The 17514-nt window shown below is 38.9% G+C and overlaps 1 protein-coding gene across 1 annotated transcript in view; it reads right to left on the reverse strand.

Annotated features, from left to right (window-relative positions):
• Positions 1 to 794: 794 nt before the first annotated feature.
• LOC140200763 (short transient receptor potential channel 6-like) overlaps positions 795 to 17514 on the reverse strand; it is a 121557-nt gene continuing 104837 nt past the window's right edge. The window contains exons 11-12 of the mRNA XM_072264363.1: positions 3289 to 3364; positions 795 to 1018 (exon numbers count right to left, since the gene is read on the reverse strand). Of these exons, the coding sequence (XP_072120464.1) occupies positions 894 to 1018; positions 3289 to 3364 (201 nt within the window). The 3' untranslated portion in view covers positions 795 to 893. The remainder of the gene's footprint in view (positions 1019 to 3288; positions 3365 to 17514) is intronic.

Here is a 17514-nt window from a genome sequence, read left to right on the forward strand (position 1 = left end):
AACACAGTTTTTGCCAACTACTCAGCCATACTGATGACAACAATGGCTCCAAAGCACTTTCTGTGCCAGAGAAATCCTCCATTTAATGTGCAGGCATTAAAGTTGGAGGAATTTAGCAAGCCAGGCAATATCAATGTAAAAGAGTAAACAGTCAACGTTTCGCAGCTGTCAGCCATGTGGCACAATATGGCAGCAAAGGCATGTTCCCAGGAAGGATACCTGGCTGTGATAGCGGGTTTGGGTGAGCATGTGGTCAAAGAGTCACAGGGGGGGAGCAGTGAGAGAGGCTTTCGATGAACTCCTGTGGAAGAGCAGATTTAAACTTCTTCAGGATAGGCATCCCTGGAAGAGGCTTTGCAGTGTATTGTCTAAATGATGATGGAGAAGATGCAAAATCTTCCAGCTGCACGTATTAGAAGAATTTTAGAGCATAGAACATCGAACACTACAGCATAGTAGAAGCCTTCAACCCAAGATGTTGTGCCAACCTTTTAACTTGCTCTAAATTCAATACAACTTTTCGCCTCCTACATAGGACTCAATCTTTCTATCATCAATGGTCTATATAAGAGTTTCTTAAGTGCCTGTTGTAAAGAATATGTTTGCTCTTGTGTAAATAAAACATATTTACACACATTTTCATTGATATACAAAAATTTTAATACAGTATATTCTTTAGTCAGTTTATATTTTCCAATAATATGTTAAAAACTTTCAATATTGTACAAATTATTGCATAACTACTGCTTTGACTATGCATTGATATGTTTAAATCTAAATTATATTTGGCACTATTATAATTAATATGCAAAATCTATCATTGTAGTTGGTGATTTGGTGCAGAGTTGTTCAAGATGCAATGTTACTAGATAACTATTTTCTTTGTCAATTGATTAGGCTCCCAATTTTTCTCCAAACTGCTTGATAAGATGAGCAAGATCATCTGTGTTTTGTGACTTTTCCTCAAGCAGTTCATATCTGAGGCTTGAAATATCTTGCTTGATTTCCTTGAGTTCACCTTAAAAATAACAAGCAAGCAAATTAATAAAAATACAGAGAACTTAGTAACCAAACTATTTTAGTCTAAAGTTTAGAATACAATAACAAGAAATCAAGGCTAAGAAACTAAACTATTGAATAAAAATAACTTCTGTTTAGGATTAAAATTCACAAACATGCAATTCAGAACAGGAAATTATAAACTGATAACAATTATTCAAAAATCTAACTGTACCCTGGTAACATAAAATAAAGTAACACAGCAATAATACACAATCTGTTCAGCTATTCACTTAGACTAACCTATTAATTATTTTACTCATTTGATCTTTTGGTAATGTACACACTATAAAATCCAAAGTCGAGCACTCATTAATTTCCTTCTTAAAAAGACATTGAATGCTATTTACACAACACCTCAAAGTTACTGGTGAACGCAGCAACATTGATGTGTGTTGCTTGAATTTCCAGCATCTGCAGAATTCCTGTTGTTTGTTGAATGCTATTTACAGTTGTTTTACTATTATTGTAATACTTTTACTTAGGAACATTCTCTTCTCAGGATGTTTGATGCATTCATTTACTCTGTTTAAAAGTTGGGCTGAATTTTGTGCTCATTAGGATGAAATATGTAGCTGCTGGGAAAGTGGATATCTTTATTGGCTTTTGATATATCACTCCAGGTACAGTACTATCAGATACAGGCAAACACTTCATCTCCTGGATGATACAAGTTGCAAAAGTATTTAAGAAGCTCGATCAAATTAACAACAAATTTCATTGTCAGACTGGCACCATAACAACTATTCTAAACATTTGCTCTCTTCAACACCAAGGCTGAAGTGTGTACCATTTGCAAAATGTACGGTGGCAATGGGCCAAGGCTTTTACAACAGCAACTCCAAAGTATGTGGCCATTAACACTAAGAAAGGCTTTGGTAGAAAGATATGTCAATAGCACCATTTGCTATTGTGGCTCGGCATGAACTGGATGGGCTTGTCTTGTACTTCTCCATGACCTGCAAGTCTGCCTCCAAGTCACACAAAGGGAAAACAAAGCACCATTCCTTCATTGTCACTGAGTCTAAATCTTTGAGGTTCCTATTCAAGAGCAAACTCTAAGCTTCTATTTACCAGAAGAAATGTACCATATTAACAAAGGTGATTGTGATGAGTGATAAAGGTTAGCCTTGGCAATGACCCCTACATCTAATGTTAATATAAACAATATCCTAGACTCAGAATGCCTAGGATATAAAATTAATCTAACACTTTTCTACTACCAGTCCAGACATCCTTATGATTTATCTAACATAAATTTGGAAGATGTTTGGTGCTTTAGAAAGTCTTGTCTGTACTTCAGTGGCAAATTGTGAGTTCACCCTACTCACCTCTGGTTGATTTTCAAGAAGTGATGCTTGAGCATCACGAATTGTTAAAGGATGAAGTATGATTTCTACCCATTAAATAACTGACCCGGTAGAGACTGTAGTTAAATTGATAAGAGAACTTCATATCGAATTCCTGAATCCAACCAAACTCTGCTTCAACAAAAGTTGCTCATGAATGCATTGTGAAATGGGGCAGTGGAGTGCACAGGTAAATTGATTTGGGAAGTATAAATATCACACTGATAAAGCAATTCTCTAGAGTATATGGTTTATAAAGGTTGTTGCAACTGAACTGAAAGATAAGATTGCTTCATTGTCCATCCCACACTTTACTTGAGACAACTCAGAAGTGCCATTGTCTATCAACAGAGTAGAAACCTAACCGTTTACTTTACGTAGGCATACACAAGTACTCTAAAATAGATCTATATGATATTTAAAGAAGTTATTTTAGAAATAAATGACAGTGTAAGTAAGCCACACAAATTACCATTACACTCTCCACACTCTAATGTTACATTACTTTGCATAATTTTAGTCTGTTCTATTTTGCCAGATGATAAGTTTATGTTCCAGCAACTTTAACTAGAACAAGGTTTCCAGACAAGATGAGCAAAGTGGGGCATGTTGCTCAAAAATAACATATTGTAAAATATCTTGTTTTTAAACCACTAGAACAAAGGTCATTTTACAGCCTCTGGGCACCTGGAAATTGTCACCTTGAAGTTAATTGCTTAGTTCAATGATATGAAGAAAGATCATTGCTCTTTTGATGAAAACTGAAACATGAGCTGTAGATTGTAAGAACTTTATTACTAAGGTGAGCAGAATTTGTAATGTATACATAAAACAAGAATTTATTGACCACTCCCATCACACAGCTGTGCCTTTGACTTACCTTCATTGACATCATCTTTCTCCCTATCCATTTGAGCTTTCAGTATGTATCTCTTTATGAGACGCTTCATTATTTTCTGAGTGTAAGAATTAAGGAAACAGTTAATGAACCCAAAATCACTGGCATGCACTGCATAGAGCAATCACACATCATAGTACCAAAAGCTAGCAGTTCATTGTAATATTTAGTTGAATAGCATCCATAACTAGATTCAAAATATTGCCTATATGGTTGGAAATGACACTTCAAACAGCTTCAGCAAGTGCAGACCCAACGTTTATATTTCTGAGCTATTCAGTACCAGCTACAGACCCTGTAAACATGTATTCAGTTAAAATGAAAGCATAACAACTTTAAAACCAAAATCAGGCAAATAACACTAAAATTGTTGGCATGATTAGGACTACGTTGTTTTGATGCTCTTGGAATTAGACGCACAACCAAGTCCTGAATAAGTGTATTATCTGCGTGGCATCTGAAAGTGGTAGTTAAAGGCTGAAAGTAATTTGTAGGTCTACCTGCAATGATTCTGTGACATTAATGAATTCATGACCCAGCTATTGAAATGGCTGTTGTCAGTGCACTGAAAAACCCATTGATATATTTGTGTTGGCATAGAATTTTCTTGTTCATTGTTCCAATGAGTAGTCTCAGACGTAGAGGAGGCAACTGCAGTCACCACCAGCCAACTTTTTCTTGTGTTAGCCATCCTGTGTTTTTTGGATCCCCTTGCAGACAGGAACTTGCTCCGAGCATAATGTCACTAATAAGAATGCTGGAGTCCCTTTTATTAAATGCAGCAACATTCTCCTTTGCCCTGCAGCCTCCCTTTGCTCCGCCACAGGTATAGTTTTGTCTCTGTACTAAGGACTACCCCTTTAAGGATTGACACCCTTCACAGATCAGTGCAGAATAAATCATCAGAAGCTGTGTTCAACTGAGTATGCTGCCATTCAGAAGTCTTCAGGTCCTGATGTAATGTGCATAACTCCATGTAAACCACCTTAATGATGTTTAGCAGGGAACCTCAACATGCCTTAGTGTGTAAGACCCTGGTTAAGATTTTTACTGCTATGCTGTACATATTTCATTTTAGCAGTCTGTACTGTTCTCAGCTTGAGCTGAGATAAGAAGTGTTGTTATTCAACTTAGGAATGTGCTGTCAGCCAATCAGGATGGTGGATTTGGAAGGAGGTTCTGGCAGACACGGATGGAGAGGTCTCTGTTGGTGGGAGCTGGGAGAAGACAGCGGGATGAAGACGGCTGGGAATGCTGCCTCTGTTGCACAAGGTGCTTTGTGCAGATGAATGGTTTCAAGGAGTGTTCAGGATGGAATTCGAGCGACATTCGGAAGGTGATGCATGCTTTCACGCAGACCGAGGGTTCAGCGTGTGACTGACAGACAAGTTCAAGGGTGAGCTCCAACTTAAGTGCACGATTGACTATTAAAGAGTAATGTGCCCTTTTGTTTTTTTCCTTTCATTTAATAACTGTTTGCTTAACTTAACATTATTAAATATACTTCTTTTTAATTGTATGCAGTGTATGATCTGTTATTTCTTGCCGGGGGCAGTAAATCACACAGCATTCACACAAACTGAGGTTTGGGTGGGTGAGATGTCCCAACCTCACAGATTTGGCAGGACCAAAGTCGTATACACCCTATACGTACAAAGCCGGAGAAAGGTGGGTTTATCGCCACAGAATTCGGTGGCCGCTAGCAAGGGGCTAACAAGTCAGTTTTTTGGAGACACCCAGCAAATGGGGATTTCAAGTGCAAAATGCAACATTGTTTTAATCGCACAATGAAAATAGTTGAAAGCCCAATTTATGGGCATGAGTTTTAAAGAGAACAGAACAGGAAGGCTCTGTGAAAACGTTCTCAAAAATATGATCTAACCACCAGTATTGTTGGTTTAAAAAGACTTTGAAATTAATTATAGTCTTGCACAGTCATGAGGTGTTCTCAAATAATTAAATTGTGAAAGGTGTGCTGACTTTCTCATTTATTTTTCAATTCGCACTTTAAAGTAAACCTACTTTCCACCTGGTTGCACAATTATGCCACAGATCACGCCAACCTACCATTGTCACTTTGCATGAAGGTTAGACTGACTTCTCACAGGATGTCTTCTAATATAAGTAGTTATGTAGTCTTTGGGTCTGTGGGGCACTGGAACACATGCTATTTACTCTGAAGAAGATATTTAACAATAGCATGGGAAAATCTCACATCTGTTTATATTGCTAACTGCAGAATTTACTCTGACACTAGGAAAATGTGTAGCAGTCAGTACATAGCACACTGCACTACTAATCTTAGCAGACTGCTGAGCAGTTATAATAGATCTGACTACAAGCAACTAAAGGCAGCATCGTGATTACATTTATATCCACCAATCCACTGCTCTTGAACTGCCTGGGAAAGCCATTATATTAAAACCTCACTTGCTTACTATTATAGTCATGGCTAATATTGAGGAAAATGCTACAAGCAATGTGCTGCAAGAAATCAGAAAGTAAAGCAGCATCTGAGATCCTAGATCAGCTCCTGCCTCAAATATCCATGCAACAAATGTGCTTCCCTCTTTTGGTACTGAATTACAGATAGGAAGATGGGTGCCATAATTCACAATGAGATAGGAGAAGGAAGGAATAGCAAACAAAGTATGTTTTATTTTGAAGCATCCTGCAGCATTTTTAAACATGGGATTCTCTCAATTTTCGGGCTGTCTGCAAGTTTGATTGACAGCTTGGTGTGAAAGACCACAGTAAAGATAGTAAAGTTTTAGTGGTCAGGGTGGCGGGAATGAATTCTAGTGGAAGAGAGATCATGGGACGGACAGCATGTGGTTAAAGTAGCAACATCATGGCTGAAGGATGGCATGATTGCACAGGACTGGTGGGCAGATTGGGAGACTTCAGTGACTATGGGATGGATAGGATTTTAGACCATGATTGTTCAACTTTTGGGAAACAACTCTGATCTTCCTGATCTACAAAAACCACAGTAATTTTGTTAATTTAGTCCTACTCCCTTCCTTTTAAATTCAGAATCAGATTCCAATTAATTTATTTATCATACACGCATTGAAACATACACTGAAATGCATCATTTGCATTAACAACCAACACAACCCAAGGGTGCGCTAGGGACAGCTCACAAGTGTTGCCTCACATTCTAGTTTTAGCACAGGAAAATAAGAACTATTCAGAATTCCTTAAGTCTGAATAGCTTAAGTCTGTCTACTTAGCCTTCAGTGATTAACCTTTCTCCTAGGAGCTGATTAATTATTTAATCTGCGTTTCACCACGTCTCACCTGTGTTAAAATGGAAATTGGTGCATGAGGCATCTTGACTACAAGGAAATGAACTCACCAATTTTTGGGATTAAAGTTGCATTTACAACAGCAGCTTCAAACAAAACAGAGGAGTACAGCACAGGAACAGGCCCTTCATCCCATAGTGTTGTGCTGAACCAATTAAATTAGTAATCAAATAGCCAACTAAACTAATCCCTTCTGCCTACACCGTGCCCATATCCTTCCATTTTCCTCATATTCATGTGCCTATCTAAACACCTCTTAAAAGTTCTTAATGTATCTGCCTCCACCATTTCCCCTGGGACAGCATTCTAGGCCCTCACCATTCTCTGTGTTAAAAACTTGCCCCTCACATCTCCTTTGAACTTAACCCCCTTATCTAAGTGCATATCCTCTGGTTTTAGACATTTCAACCCTGGGGGAGAAAAGATACTACCTGTACACTCTATCTATGCCTCTCAATCTTTTTCCCCCAGCCACTGCTGCTCCAGAGAAAACTCAAGTTTGTTCATCATTTCATTATAGAACACGCTCTTTAATCCAGGCAGCATCCTGATAAACCTCTTCTGCACCCTCTTCAAAGCCTTGATGTTCTTCCTATAATGAGACGACCAGAACGGTATGCCAGTAGTTCCCAACCTTATTCTGATCGTGGCCCTCCTGTGACTTTCATTTACCTCTGTGGCCCCCACTCTCCATTGTGTTCACAAGTTGCTAAACTAATTATTCTAATATACAATCAATATTTATGTTTGAGCAGGTTATAAGTTTTATTAAATGTTAAATATATTGACACAGGTATATATGAAAAATAAAACTATTTCAAAGCTCTGAATAGGATAGGGGCTCAGTGAAACCCCCTACAGGGTGTGAACGGTGATTTGTGCATGGTCAAACAGGAGCAGAGATGACCATTGACGTGTCACACCACACACACACAGGCTAAGCTGTTTTGCGACCTTATTTGCAACATCTAGCTTATTTTACCATTCATTTCATTCAGAGTTCCAATTAAATCAAATATATCCATTTCTTTTTTTATTTATACTGTATATCTAAGTAATATTCCATTACAAACAGTAAACTTATCTTGCCCCATTCAGACAAATATTTTCTTTACAATTTTTTTTACTTGTGGCCCATATGAATTTGGCATGGCCTCCTGGGGAACATATGGCTCACATTGAGAACCACTGCTGTGTGTCTTATGTATTTAATATATCAGTAATATGAGTAATATCAAAGATATTGTTTGATTAATCACTCTTTGATGTTTACATGATGCCTTGCGGGTTATATGCATGAGTGTGTGAAATGCATACGTCATCACGCTACCAATTGATACATGCGTGCCTCATTTAAAGCAAAAACTGAAGTTAAACATGCATTCCTGGCTCTCTTGTTTTCCTTTTAGTTAGTATAATGTTTTGGAATTACAAAACATAACAGTGGCAACAAGGTATTTTTTTAAATCGATCCCAAGACAACTGCCTACCTGTTGAAGCATGGTAAGATGTTTGAGTTTAAAAAAAGCAAATCAGCACATGTTCTTTGGGTGAAAAGACACAACTGAGTTTTAAAAAATGACAGAAAATGGAAGAATTCATGGGTTCATAAGCAGTGAGAACCGGGTGATAATAATCATTTAAAAAAGCTAAAATGGCTGGCAGCTTCAGAAAGATAGACACGTTCCATTACACAACAGATAACTGGATTTTTATACTGAATGAATTAAGTAGTATTTTAAAACAAATGGAATAGCCGATGAGAACCAAGTGCCAATTTTGCTGAAGGCATTGGGCTTAAAGGCAGACAGCTTGCTTCAAAGTTTAACTGCTCCAACCGAACCAGCCAAAATGAGCTTTGTTGATATTGTGAAAGTGATGCAGAAACATTTAGAACTGAAACCATTGTTGATTGCAGAATGCTTCAGGTTTCATAAGCAGGATCAAAAAGAAGGAACGCCCATTTCAGTGTACATGGCTGAATTGAAGAGATTGTCTGAGCATTGTCAGTTCAGTGATGGTTTTAATGATGCATTGAAAGATCATTTTGTTTGAGGAATCTTGCAAGTAAGTCTTCAAAACTGGCTCCTAACTGAAGCACAACCTACTTTTAAAAGAGCAGTTGGCATAGCTGTATCAATGGAAACAGCATACAGAGAAGTAATTGAATGGTTACCAGGAGTGAAAGTGTGTGTGAGCAGAATTGCAATGTCCAAATAGAAACTTACCTGTGTCAAACAAATTGTGTTATTGTTGTGACAGGGGCTCACATACATCAGATCAATTCAGATTTAAAGGCGAAACTTGCAGAAAATGCAGCAAAGTAGGACACATACAAAAAGTAAGTAGGATAGACAAAAATAAATAAATTGCACAGGGAAGAGAAAATGATACAAAGTCAAGTTGCAGTTTGAAAAAGAGCACTAATCTGCATGTTGTAAATTTAAAAATCTGATGATGATAGTGATACAGGACTGAACAGGTTTTAGATCTACAATGTGGAAACTAAGATTTAAAAAATCAGTTGGGCTTACACCAGAAGTGAACAGCAATTTAATTAAAATGGTATTGGACATTGGCTATCCTGTTTCAGTCATTTCACAAAATGAGTCTGATGGCACTTCAATGAAGCTGAACTGAAGCCTGCAGGTTGAGCTTATATGGACAGCCAGTATTGCGGGCTGAGACGACTACAACTTGATTGGAGATCCATTCACTTATTGCATGCTACATCCCTCCAATAGATTCCACCGAAAATGAATTAAGAAAGGTGCTGAATGGTGCAACAGCTGTGTTCAAGAATGGCATTGGAAAACTCAAAAATATCAAGGATAAAACAGTGTTAAATGAAAATGCCACACTTAAGTTTTACAAAACCCATCCAGTTCCTTATACCATCCGTGATAAAGCAGTAGTGAGCTAAATCACATGGTGTCTGAAGGAGTTTTTTCCAAGGGTGAGTGGATCCTATGGGCAATGTCAGTGGTCCCTGTAGCCATGAAAAAGGGTTTGTCTGGATTTGTGATTTTACGGTCACCATCAACCTAGTTCTGAAAATTGATCAATACTCTCTGCCCAGAATAGAGGATATCTTTGTAAATATTTCTGGAGTGAAACATTTTAGCAAAGTAGGCTTAGCTGAGGCGTACTGACAGATGGAGATGGAAGAAGAATCCAAAGTATTTTTCACCATAAACACTCACAAAGGGCTTTATCATTATAATATGCTGGTTTTTGGAGCAGCATCTACACCTGGACTCTGGCAGAAAAATATGAACCAAGTGCTGGAAGGCTGCCCAGGCACGCAGTTTTACCTGGATGACATCATGGTTACTGGTGAGGATGATAACAAACATCTCCAAGATCTCAAGACAGTGTTAAAATGATTAGAAGATCATGGGCTCAGAGCATGACACAACAAGTGTGAAGTCTTTAAATCAAGCATCACTTACTGTGGTCACACCATTGATGCACAAGTGTGCTGCGAAAACACAAGCAATGGTGGATGGCCCAAGGCCAAAGAACATGTCATAGTTGCAGTCCTTTTTAGGATTTGTCTATTAATTTAACAGTTCCTACCAAACCTAGCCACTATGCCAGATTTGGGGAGTAAGATGCTTCAACCTGAATTTGTACGGGAGAGAGTTTATCTTCACCACTAATCACTAGCCAATGGTGTCCATGTTCAGTGCACAGAAGGGTGTTCCACTAACAGCACAGCACCAAATGCAGAGGTGGCTTCTGTTTCTTGGAACATACAATGACATGATCAAATTCAAGAGGACAACTAATCACAGAAATGCTGACAGATTGTCCCCTTTACCCTTGGAAAAGGAAATACCTGAAGAATTGACAAAAGAGGACACTCATCTTGATGTATTCTTTCCAAATCAAATCAAAAGTCTCCCTTTTACAGCAGAAGTGATCCAAAGGTAAACCAGAAAAGACCTCAGTGTCGCAGGTCTACGTGCAATCAAAACTGGCTGGTATGTGCAGCAGAAACATCAGCTCCCCCATTTTTAACAGCAACAAGATGAACTTTCCCTTGACTGTGGTTGTCGTATATGGTGATTGTGAGTTGTTGCGCCATCCAAACTGAGCACTAAATTGTTGGATGAGCTACATACCAGTCATCTAGGCAAGGTCAAATTGAAATTATTGGCTTTAAGCTTTGTCTAGTGGCCTGGGATACTGAGCTAGATTAGCAGATCAAGCAGCTTGCCATGCACTGTTCAGGATGTCAACACATCCAGAAGATGCCAAGAGCAGCATCTCTCCATCCCGGAGAATGCTCTGCATTGCCCTGTAGAAGATTTTGCCCAGATCATTCATGGGCTCAAATTTCTCAGTACTAGTGGATGCGGCTAAGTACAAAGTGGCCAGAAGTGTTGTCAATAGTCTCCACTACAGCCTTGCACATTGTTGAGGTGTTCAGAAGATTCTTCACAAGAACTGGTCTTCCAGAACCCTTAGACAATGGACCACAATTTGTTGTGGAACCGTTTCATTCATTCCTGAAAATGATTGGAATAAGACATTACATCGGCACTGTACCATCCAACTACAAATAGTTATCCAACTAAGATCTTACCCTGGAGAAAAGATGACTCCTGTGGGAACAACATCTGTAACAGAGAAGTATAACATCCAACAAGCCAAGTGGTAAAAACAGGAGGGCCAGCATCACAAGAAACTTGAAGAAAAAGTAGGGCAAGAAAAAGACATACTGAGTTGAAATAGAGAAGAAACAGAGAGAAAGAGCATGAGTGAGAAACAGAAAGGGAAAGGTGTGAAAGTGAGAAGGAACATGGGAAAGAAAAAGAGTGGGATAAAGAAAGAGAAAGAAGCTGTGACCAGGAGAGAAGCAATGATCAAAATAGATTCAAAGAGAAAAGGCAAGAAAAGGAGAAGAAAGGATGTCCAGAGCTTTCAGAATCACTTCATGCTATCCAGGAGTCAACAACTACCATCATTACAGGGTAAGCCCCAGAATGTGAGATTGTTTCACAGCCACACATCTCTCCTGCCAAGAAGAGTGACCTCTCTTGTCAGGAAAGACATCCCACAAGAGTAAGAAATCCTCTGCAGCGATTAAATCTTTAGGCCTGAATGGGACAATTTAAAATTTATTATGATGTGGGTATCTATATAGTAGTTGTTTGACAGAGTATACTGTATATATAGTATATGTATATAAGTCGAGATGTATTCTATATTGAGTCAGACTTTATAGCTAAGCAGGGAGGAGTGTTGTATATTTAATGTTTCAGTAATATTTTAATAACATTGTAACTATTGTTTGATTAAGCATTCTTTATTGTTTACATAAAGCATCGCAGGTTATATGTAAGAGTGAATGAATTGTATACGCATGATGCTACCACTTGATACATGCGCGCCTTGCTTAAAGCAAAATCCACAGTTAGACTTTCATTCCCAGCTCTCTTGTTCTCCTTTGAATTAGTTTAATGCTTTGGAGTTACAAAACATAACAGTATGCAATATCCCACATGTGGCCTAACTAGAGTTTTATTAAGTTGCAATATAACTTCCTGACTTTTGAATGCAATGCCTCGATGGTAAAGGCAATCGTACCATATACCATCTTAACTACTGTATCAACCAGTGTAGCCACTATCAGGAAGCTATGAACTTGGTCATTCAAGGTCCCTCTGCTCATCAATACTGTTAAGGGTCTTGCCCTTAACAGTGTACTGTCTCTATACATTTGACCAACCATCCGTTAGTCTTGTGAGACCATGGATCTGCACCTGGAAAGTCTTCACTCTCCAGGGCGCAGGCCTGGGCAAGGTTGTATGGAAGACCAGCAGTTGCCCATGCTGCAAGTCTCTCCTCTCCACGACACCAATGTTGTCCAAGGGACGGGCATTAGGACCCATACAGCTTGGCACCAGTGTTGTCACAGAGCAATGTGTGATTAAGTGCCCTGCTCAAGGACACAACACGTTCCGTCGGCTGGGGCTCGAACTCACGACCTTCAGGTCGCTAGTCCAATGCCTTAACCACTTGGCCAAGGTGCAACATTTCACATTTGTCCAGTTAAGCTTGATCTGCCATTTCTCCACCCACATCTGCAACTGATCTATATACCACTGTATTCCTTGCCCATCTTCTACGCAATCCACAACACCACCAATCTTTGTATCATATGCAAACTTACTAAGCCACCCACCTACAATTTCATCCAGGTCAATTATATACATTACAAACAGAAGAGGTACAGATCCCTGCAGAACACAACTAATCACAGCTAGGACAAGTCCCTTTCACCACTACCCTCTGTCTTCTGCGGGCAAGCCAGTTCTGAATCCAAACGACTAATTCACTGTGGATCTCGTGCATTTTAATCTTCTGGATGAAGAGTGGGAGAAGAGTTTGAACTACTGGTTCACCTAACACTAATACTCTGTTGGAATATTTTAAACAAACTTGAATCCACTAATTGAGGAACCCTTCTCTGGTGAGCTCATCAATTCAGATTTCCTATGCTATCATCCTTGGTGTTTAAAGATTTTTTTTAAAGATTTGCTTTATTTGTCATGTGCAGTTAAACATTGAAACATACAGTGAAATGCATCATTCGCATCAAATCAAATCAGTGAAGGTGTGCTCCAGGCAGACCACAGGTGTCGCCATGCGTCCAACACCACCATAGCATGTCCACAACTTGCTAAATCTAACCCATGGTTACAAAACCATGGGATGTGGCAGGGAACCAGAGGACTCCGAGGAAACCCATTCAGTCCTGAAGAGAATGTACCAACTCCTTACAGACAGCTGCGGGAATTGAACCCTGATCAGTGATTGCTGACACTGTCATGATACTATGCTACCATATCACCATGCTGATTCAATTACTTTCAATTCATGCAGTGCCTATAAAACGTATTCACCCCCATCCCCTTCGAAGTTTTCATGTTTTATTGTTTTACAGCATTGAATCACGGTGGATTTAAATTTGGCTTTCTTTGACACTGATCAACAGAAAAAGACTATTTCATGTCAAAGTGATCTAAATTAATTACAAATATAAACCACAAAATAATTGATTGGATAAGTATTCACCCCTCCCCCTTTAATATGACACACCAAATCATCACTGGTGCAGCCAATTGGTTTTAGAAGTCACATAAATGGAGATCGTTTTTTGGAGACCCATGTACAGTCAAGGTGACGATAGTAAAAATACACCTGTACCTGGAAGGTCCAGGTCTGGTGAGTCAGTATCCTGGCAAAAACTACACCGTGAAGGCAAAAGAACACTCCAAGCAACTCAGAGAAAAGGTTATTGAAAAGCACAAGTCAGGAGATGGATGGATACAAGAACATTTCCAAGTCACTGAATATCCCTTTGAAAACAGTTAGCTCAATCATCAGGTATTGGAAAGAATATGGCGCATCTGTAAATCTGCATATAGTAGGCCGTCCTCAAATAATGAGTGACTGTGCAAGAAGGGGACTATTGAGGGAGACCCCATTATTGGTTTTTGAAAACCAAGAGACCTATGACAATTCTAGAGGAGTTACAAGCTTCAATGGCTCAGATGGCAGAGACTGCGCATACAACAACTGCCACTCGGGTGCTTCACCAGTCGCAGCTTTATGGGAGAGTGGCAAAGAGAAAGCCACTGTTAAAAAAAAATCTCGGCTAGAGTTTGCCAGAAGGCATGTGAGAGACTCCAGAATCAGCTGGAAGAAGGTTCTATGGTCTGTTTAAACCAAAATTGAGCTTTTTAGCCATCAGATTCAATGCTATGTTTGGCGTAAGCCAAACACCTCACATAATCAACTGTACACCATCCCTACCATGAAGCGTGGTGGTGTCTGCATCATGTTGTGAGGAGCAGGCCCTGGAAGAATGGGGAAAAATTGCAGTGTCCAGAGGTACAAAGCTGATAGAGAACTATTCACACAACTCAAGGTTGTAATTGCTGCCAAAGGTGCATCTACCTATTGAATGTTGAAAGGAGATAGATAGGGTGGATGTGGAAAGGATGGTTCCTATAGTGGGCATATCCAGAACTAGAGGGTACAATCTCAAAATTGAGCAATGACCCTTTAGATCAGAGGTAGGGAGGAATTTGTTTAGCCAGAGAGTAGTGAATCTGTGGAATGCTCCGCCACAGACTGCGGTGGAGGCCAAGTCTGTGAGTATATTAAAGGCAGAAGTTGATCGTCTCCTGATCAGTCAGGGCATCGAAGGATACAGCGAGAAGGCAGTTGTGTGGGGTTGAGTGGGATCCAGGATCAGCCATGATGAAATTGCAGAGCAAACTCAATAGACTGAATGGCCTAATTCTCCCTTATGTCTTCTGGTCTTATCTACCAAATACTGACTTGAAGGGGGTGAATACTTATGCAATCAATTATTGTGTGTTTTATATTTGTAATTAATTTAGATCACTTTGTAGAGATCTGTTTTAACTTTGATAGAAAAGAGTCTTTCTCTGTTGATCAGTGTCAAAAAAAAGGCAAATTAAATCCACTGTGATTCAATATTGTAAAACAATAAAACATGAAAACTTCCAAGGGGGGGTGAATACTTTTTATAGGCATTGTAGCAAATGGTCTTTGAGGATGACGCATTAAACAAATGAAGGCATAGAAAAGACCTGACAATGACAAACATTTCTTTAAATCTATAAATTTGATATTGATTAATTTGAGGTTCTTTCAGCTTTCTTAGCTAGCTGAGGAAAGGGCGAGGCATCACAAAGATATCCTTGTCAAAATTTATCATCCAAGCAAAGTCAGTAACCAGATAGACAGCTTCTTCTGACTGGATACATTGCAAAATTAAAAGCTTGTATCAGTTCAATCTGCACTTTTTGTAAAATGATAGCCTCAATCTCCTTCTTCCTGTTAGATGGTAGTTTATTTCTTTGCTGTTTAGATCTCACTGTCCTCCAATTAGATATCACATTACATACATCAGGCTATAAGAATATTCAGCTTGAATGAATGGAGAAACAGGACTCCATAAGTACTCAAGGGTAAACATTTTTAAGAGGAAGGGGTTAATTAAAGCAGTTTGTCAATGAGCCTGTATAAGATCAATGGCTGATTGATATTCTTTTCCTGCAACAATGACTAAACTTCAATAAAAATTAATTGGTTGTGAAGACTTTTGAAATAGCCTAAACTCTTGAAAGGTGCTATATGAACCATCATCATTCTCCTTTGATTGACAGAGATAATTTCTGCAGGTGGGACTAACACTCACAAAATTCGTATTTTAATTACTATAAAACTGAATAAGGAAAGCTTAATTAAAGTGAGATTTAGGAAGGATGTTATGTTTTGTAGCTTCAAAACATTCAATTAATTCAAATGAAGGGAGTCCGAAATGTGAGTGTAACTTCATCTTTACTTTAAGTGAGGTGTGTACATATCACATGGTAGCGTGATGGCGTATGCAATTAACATATTCTTACGTATAACTCGTAATGAATTATTTAAAAAACAAGAATGTTTAATCAACCAATATGCAATACAAATTTACTCAAATACTATTGAAATATCAAATACACAACACTCCTCCCTAATTAGCTATGAACTCCAGCTCAACACAGAATGCATCTCAACTATATACACAGTATACTATATAATACAACTACTAACTACAGACATCCACAGCATAGTTATTTTTAAATTGACCTATTCAGGTTTAAAGATTTAATCACTGTGGAGGCTTTCTTATTCTTGTGGGATAATGTTTTTCCTGACAAGGGGTATCCCTCTTCTTGGCAGGTGAGACTTCTGGCTGTTAAAACTATCTCAGGTTCTGGGGCCTCCTCCATGGCGGCTGTAGCAGCTGACTCTGAGACTGTAGGAATTGGTTCTAATAGCTCTGGACACCTTTCTTCTCCTTTTCTTTCTCTAGATCTACTTCAATCCCTTTCTTTTTCTTTCTCTCTCTCACACCTTTCTCTTCCTCATTCACATTTTTCTCTCCATCTCTTCTCCCTTTTCTTCTTCTAGTTTGTGTATCTTGATCTTGGGAAGGTAACCTTTAGTTCACTGGAGCATTCTCTTATTGATCTTTCTATTGCTCCCCTGAAGATATGATCTCTCCTCTTGGTTTCCTCAACCACATCATCTGACAACCCCTCTGTTTTCGGATCTCCATTAACTCCTTTCTTTATGGCCTTCCATTCATCCAGCTGGGCTTTGGTCTTTTCATCTACTTTTAGAAGCAGATTTTTGTCTCCCACTTGAAGTTCATGCAGTAACCTTAATACACGACAAGTAGATTCTGGATCTTTATATTCACAAAAGCTGAATACTTGCAACTTTCCTGAACCTCCTTGAACTTTTTTCCAGCTTAAAACCAAGCCACATTTTGCAAATAACTGCCTGATTAACATATCAGAAGTTTTCTCAGATATGTTGATGACAAAATCTGTTGTAGTCGGACTACTGCTTTCGTCACTTTCACGATTCCTCTAAGCAGCATGGTCCTTCCTTGGTCCAATATGCTTTCCAACCAGAGGCATGGAGGTTGGCACCAACACCTATTTGTTCTCTGTTGGGCAACGGATCACAGTGTTTGGCATGGAAACAGTTGTGGCATCAGCCAACACATTTCTTAATTCACGTTCTGTTGGCTTTACAGGTGGGGTTATGGCATGCAAATGGTGGATGGATCTCCATTCAAGTTGTGGTTTTCTCAGTCAATCACATCCCCACAATCCTGGTCCTCCTGTTTTTAAAACTAACAAGCTTAATGTGACTTGTTGGTTGTTGTATTTCACAGGTACAAATGTAATTCCCACAGGATTAATCTTTTCTCCAGTACAAGTTCTTAGTTGAATATCTGCAGACTTCAGTTTAGTATCTTTGAAGTACCAAACTCATTTTGTGGAATGAGTGAACC

The sequence above is a fragment of the Mobula birostris genome, chromosome 7 (genome assembly GCF_030028105.1).
Source record: "Mobula birostris isolate sMobBir1 chromosome 7, sMobBir1.hap1, whole genome shotgun sequence".
Lineage (NCBI taxonomy): Eukaryota > Metazoa > Chordata > Chondrichthyes > Myliobatiformes > Myliobatidae > Mobula > Mobula birostris.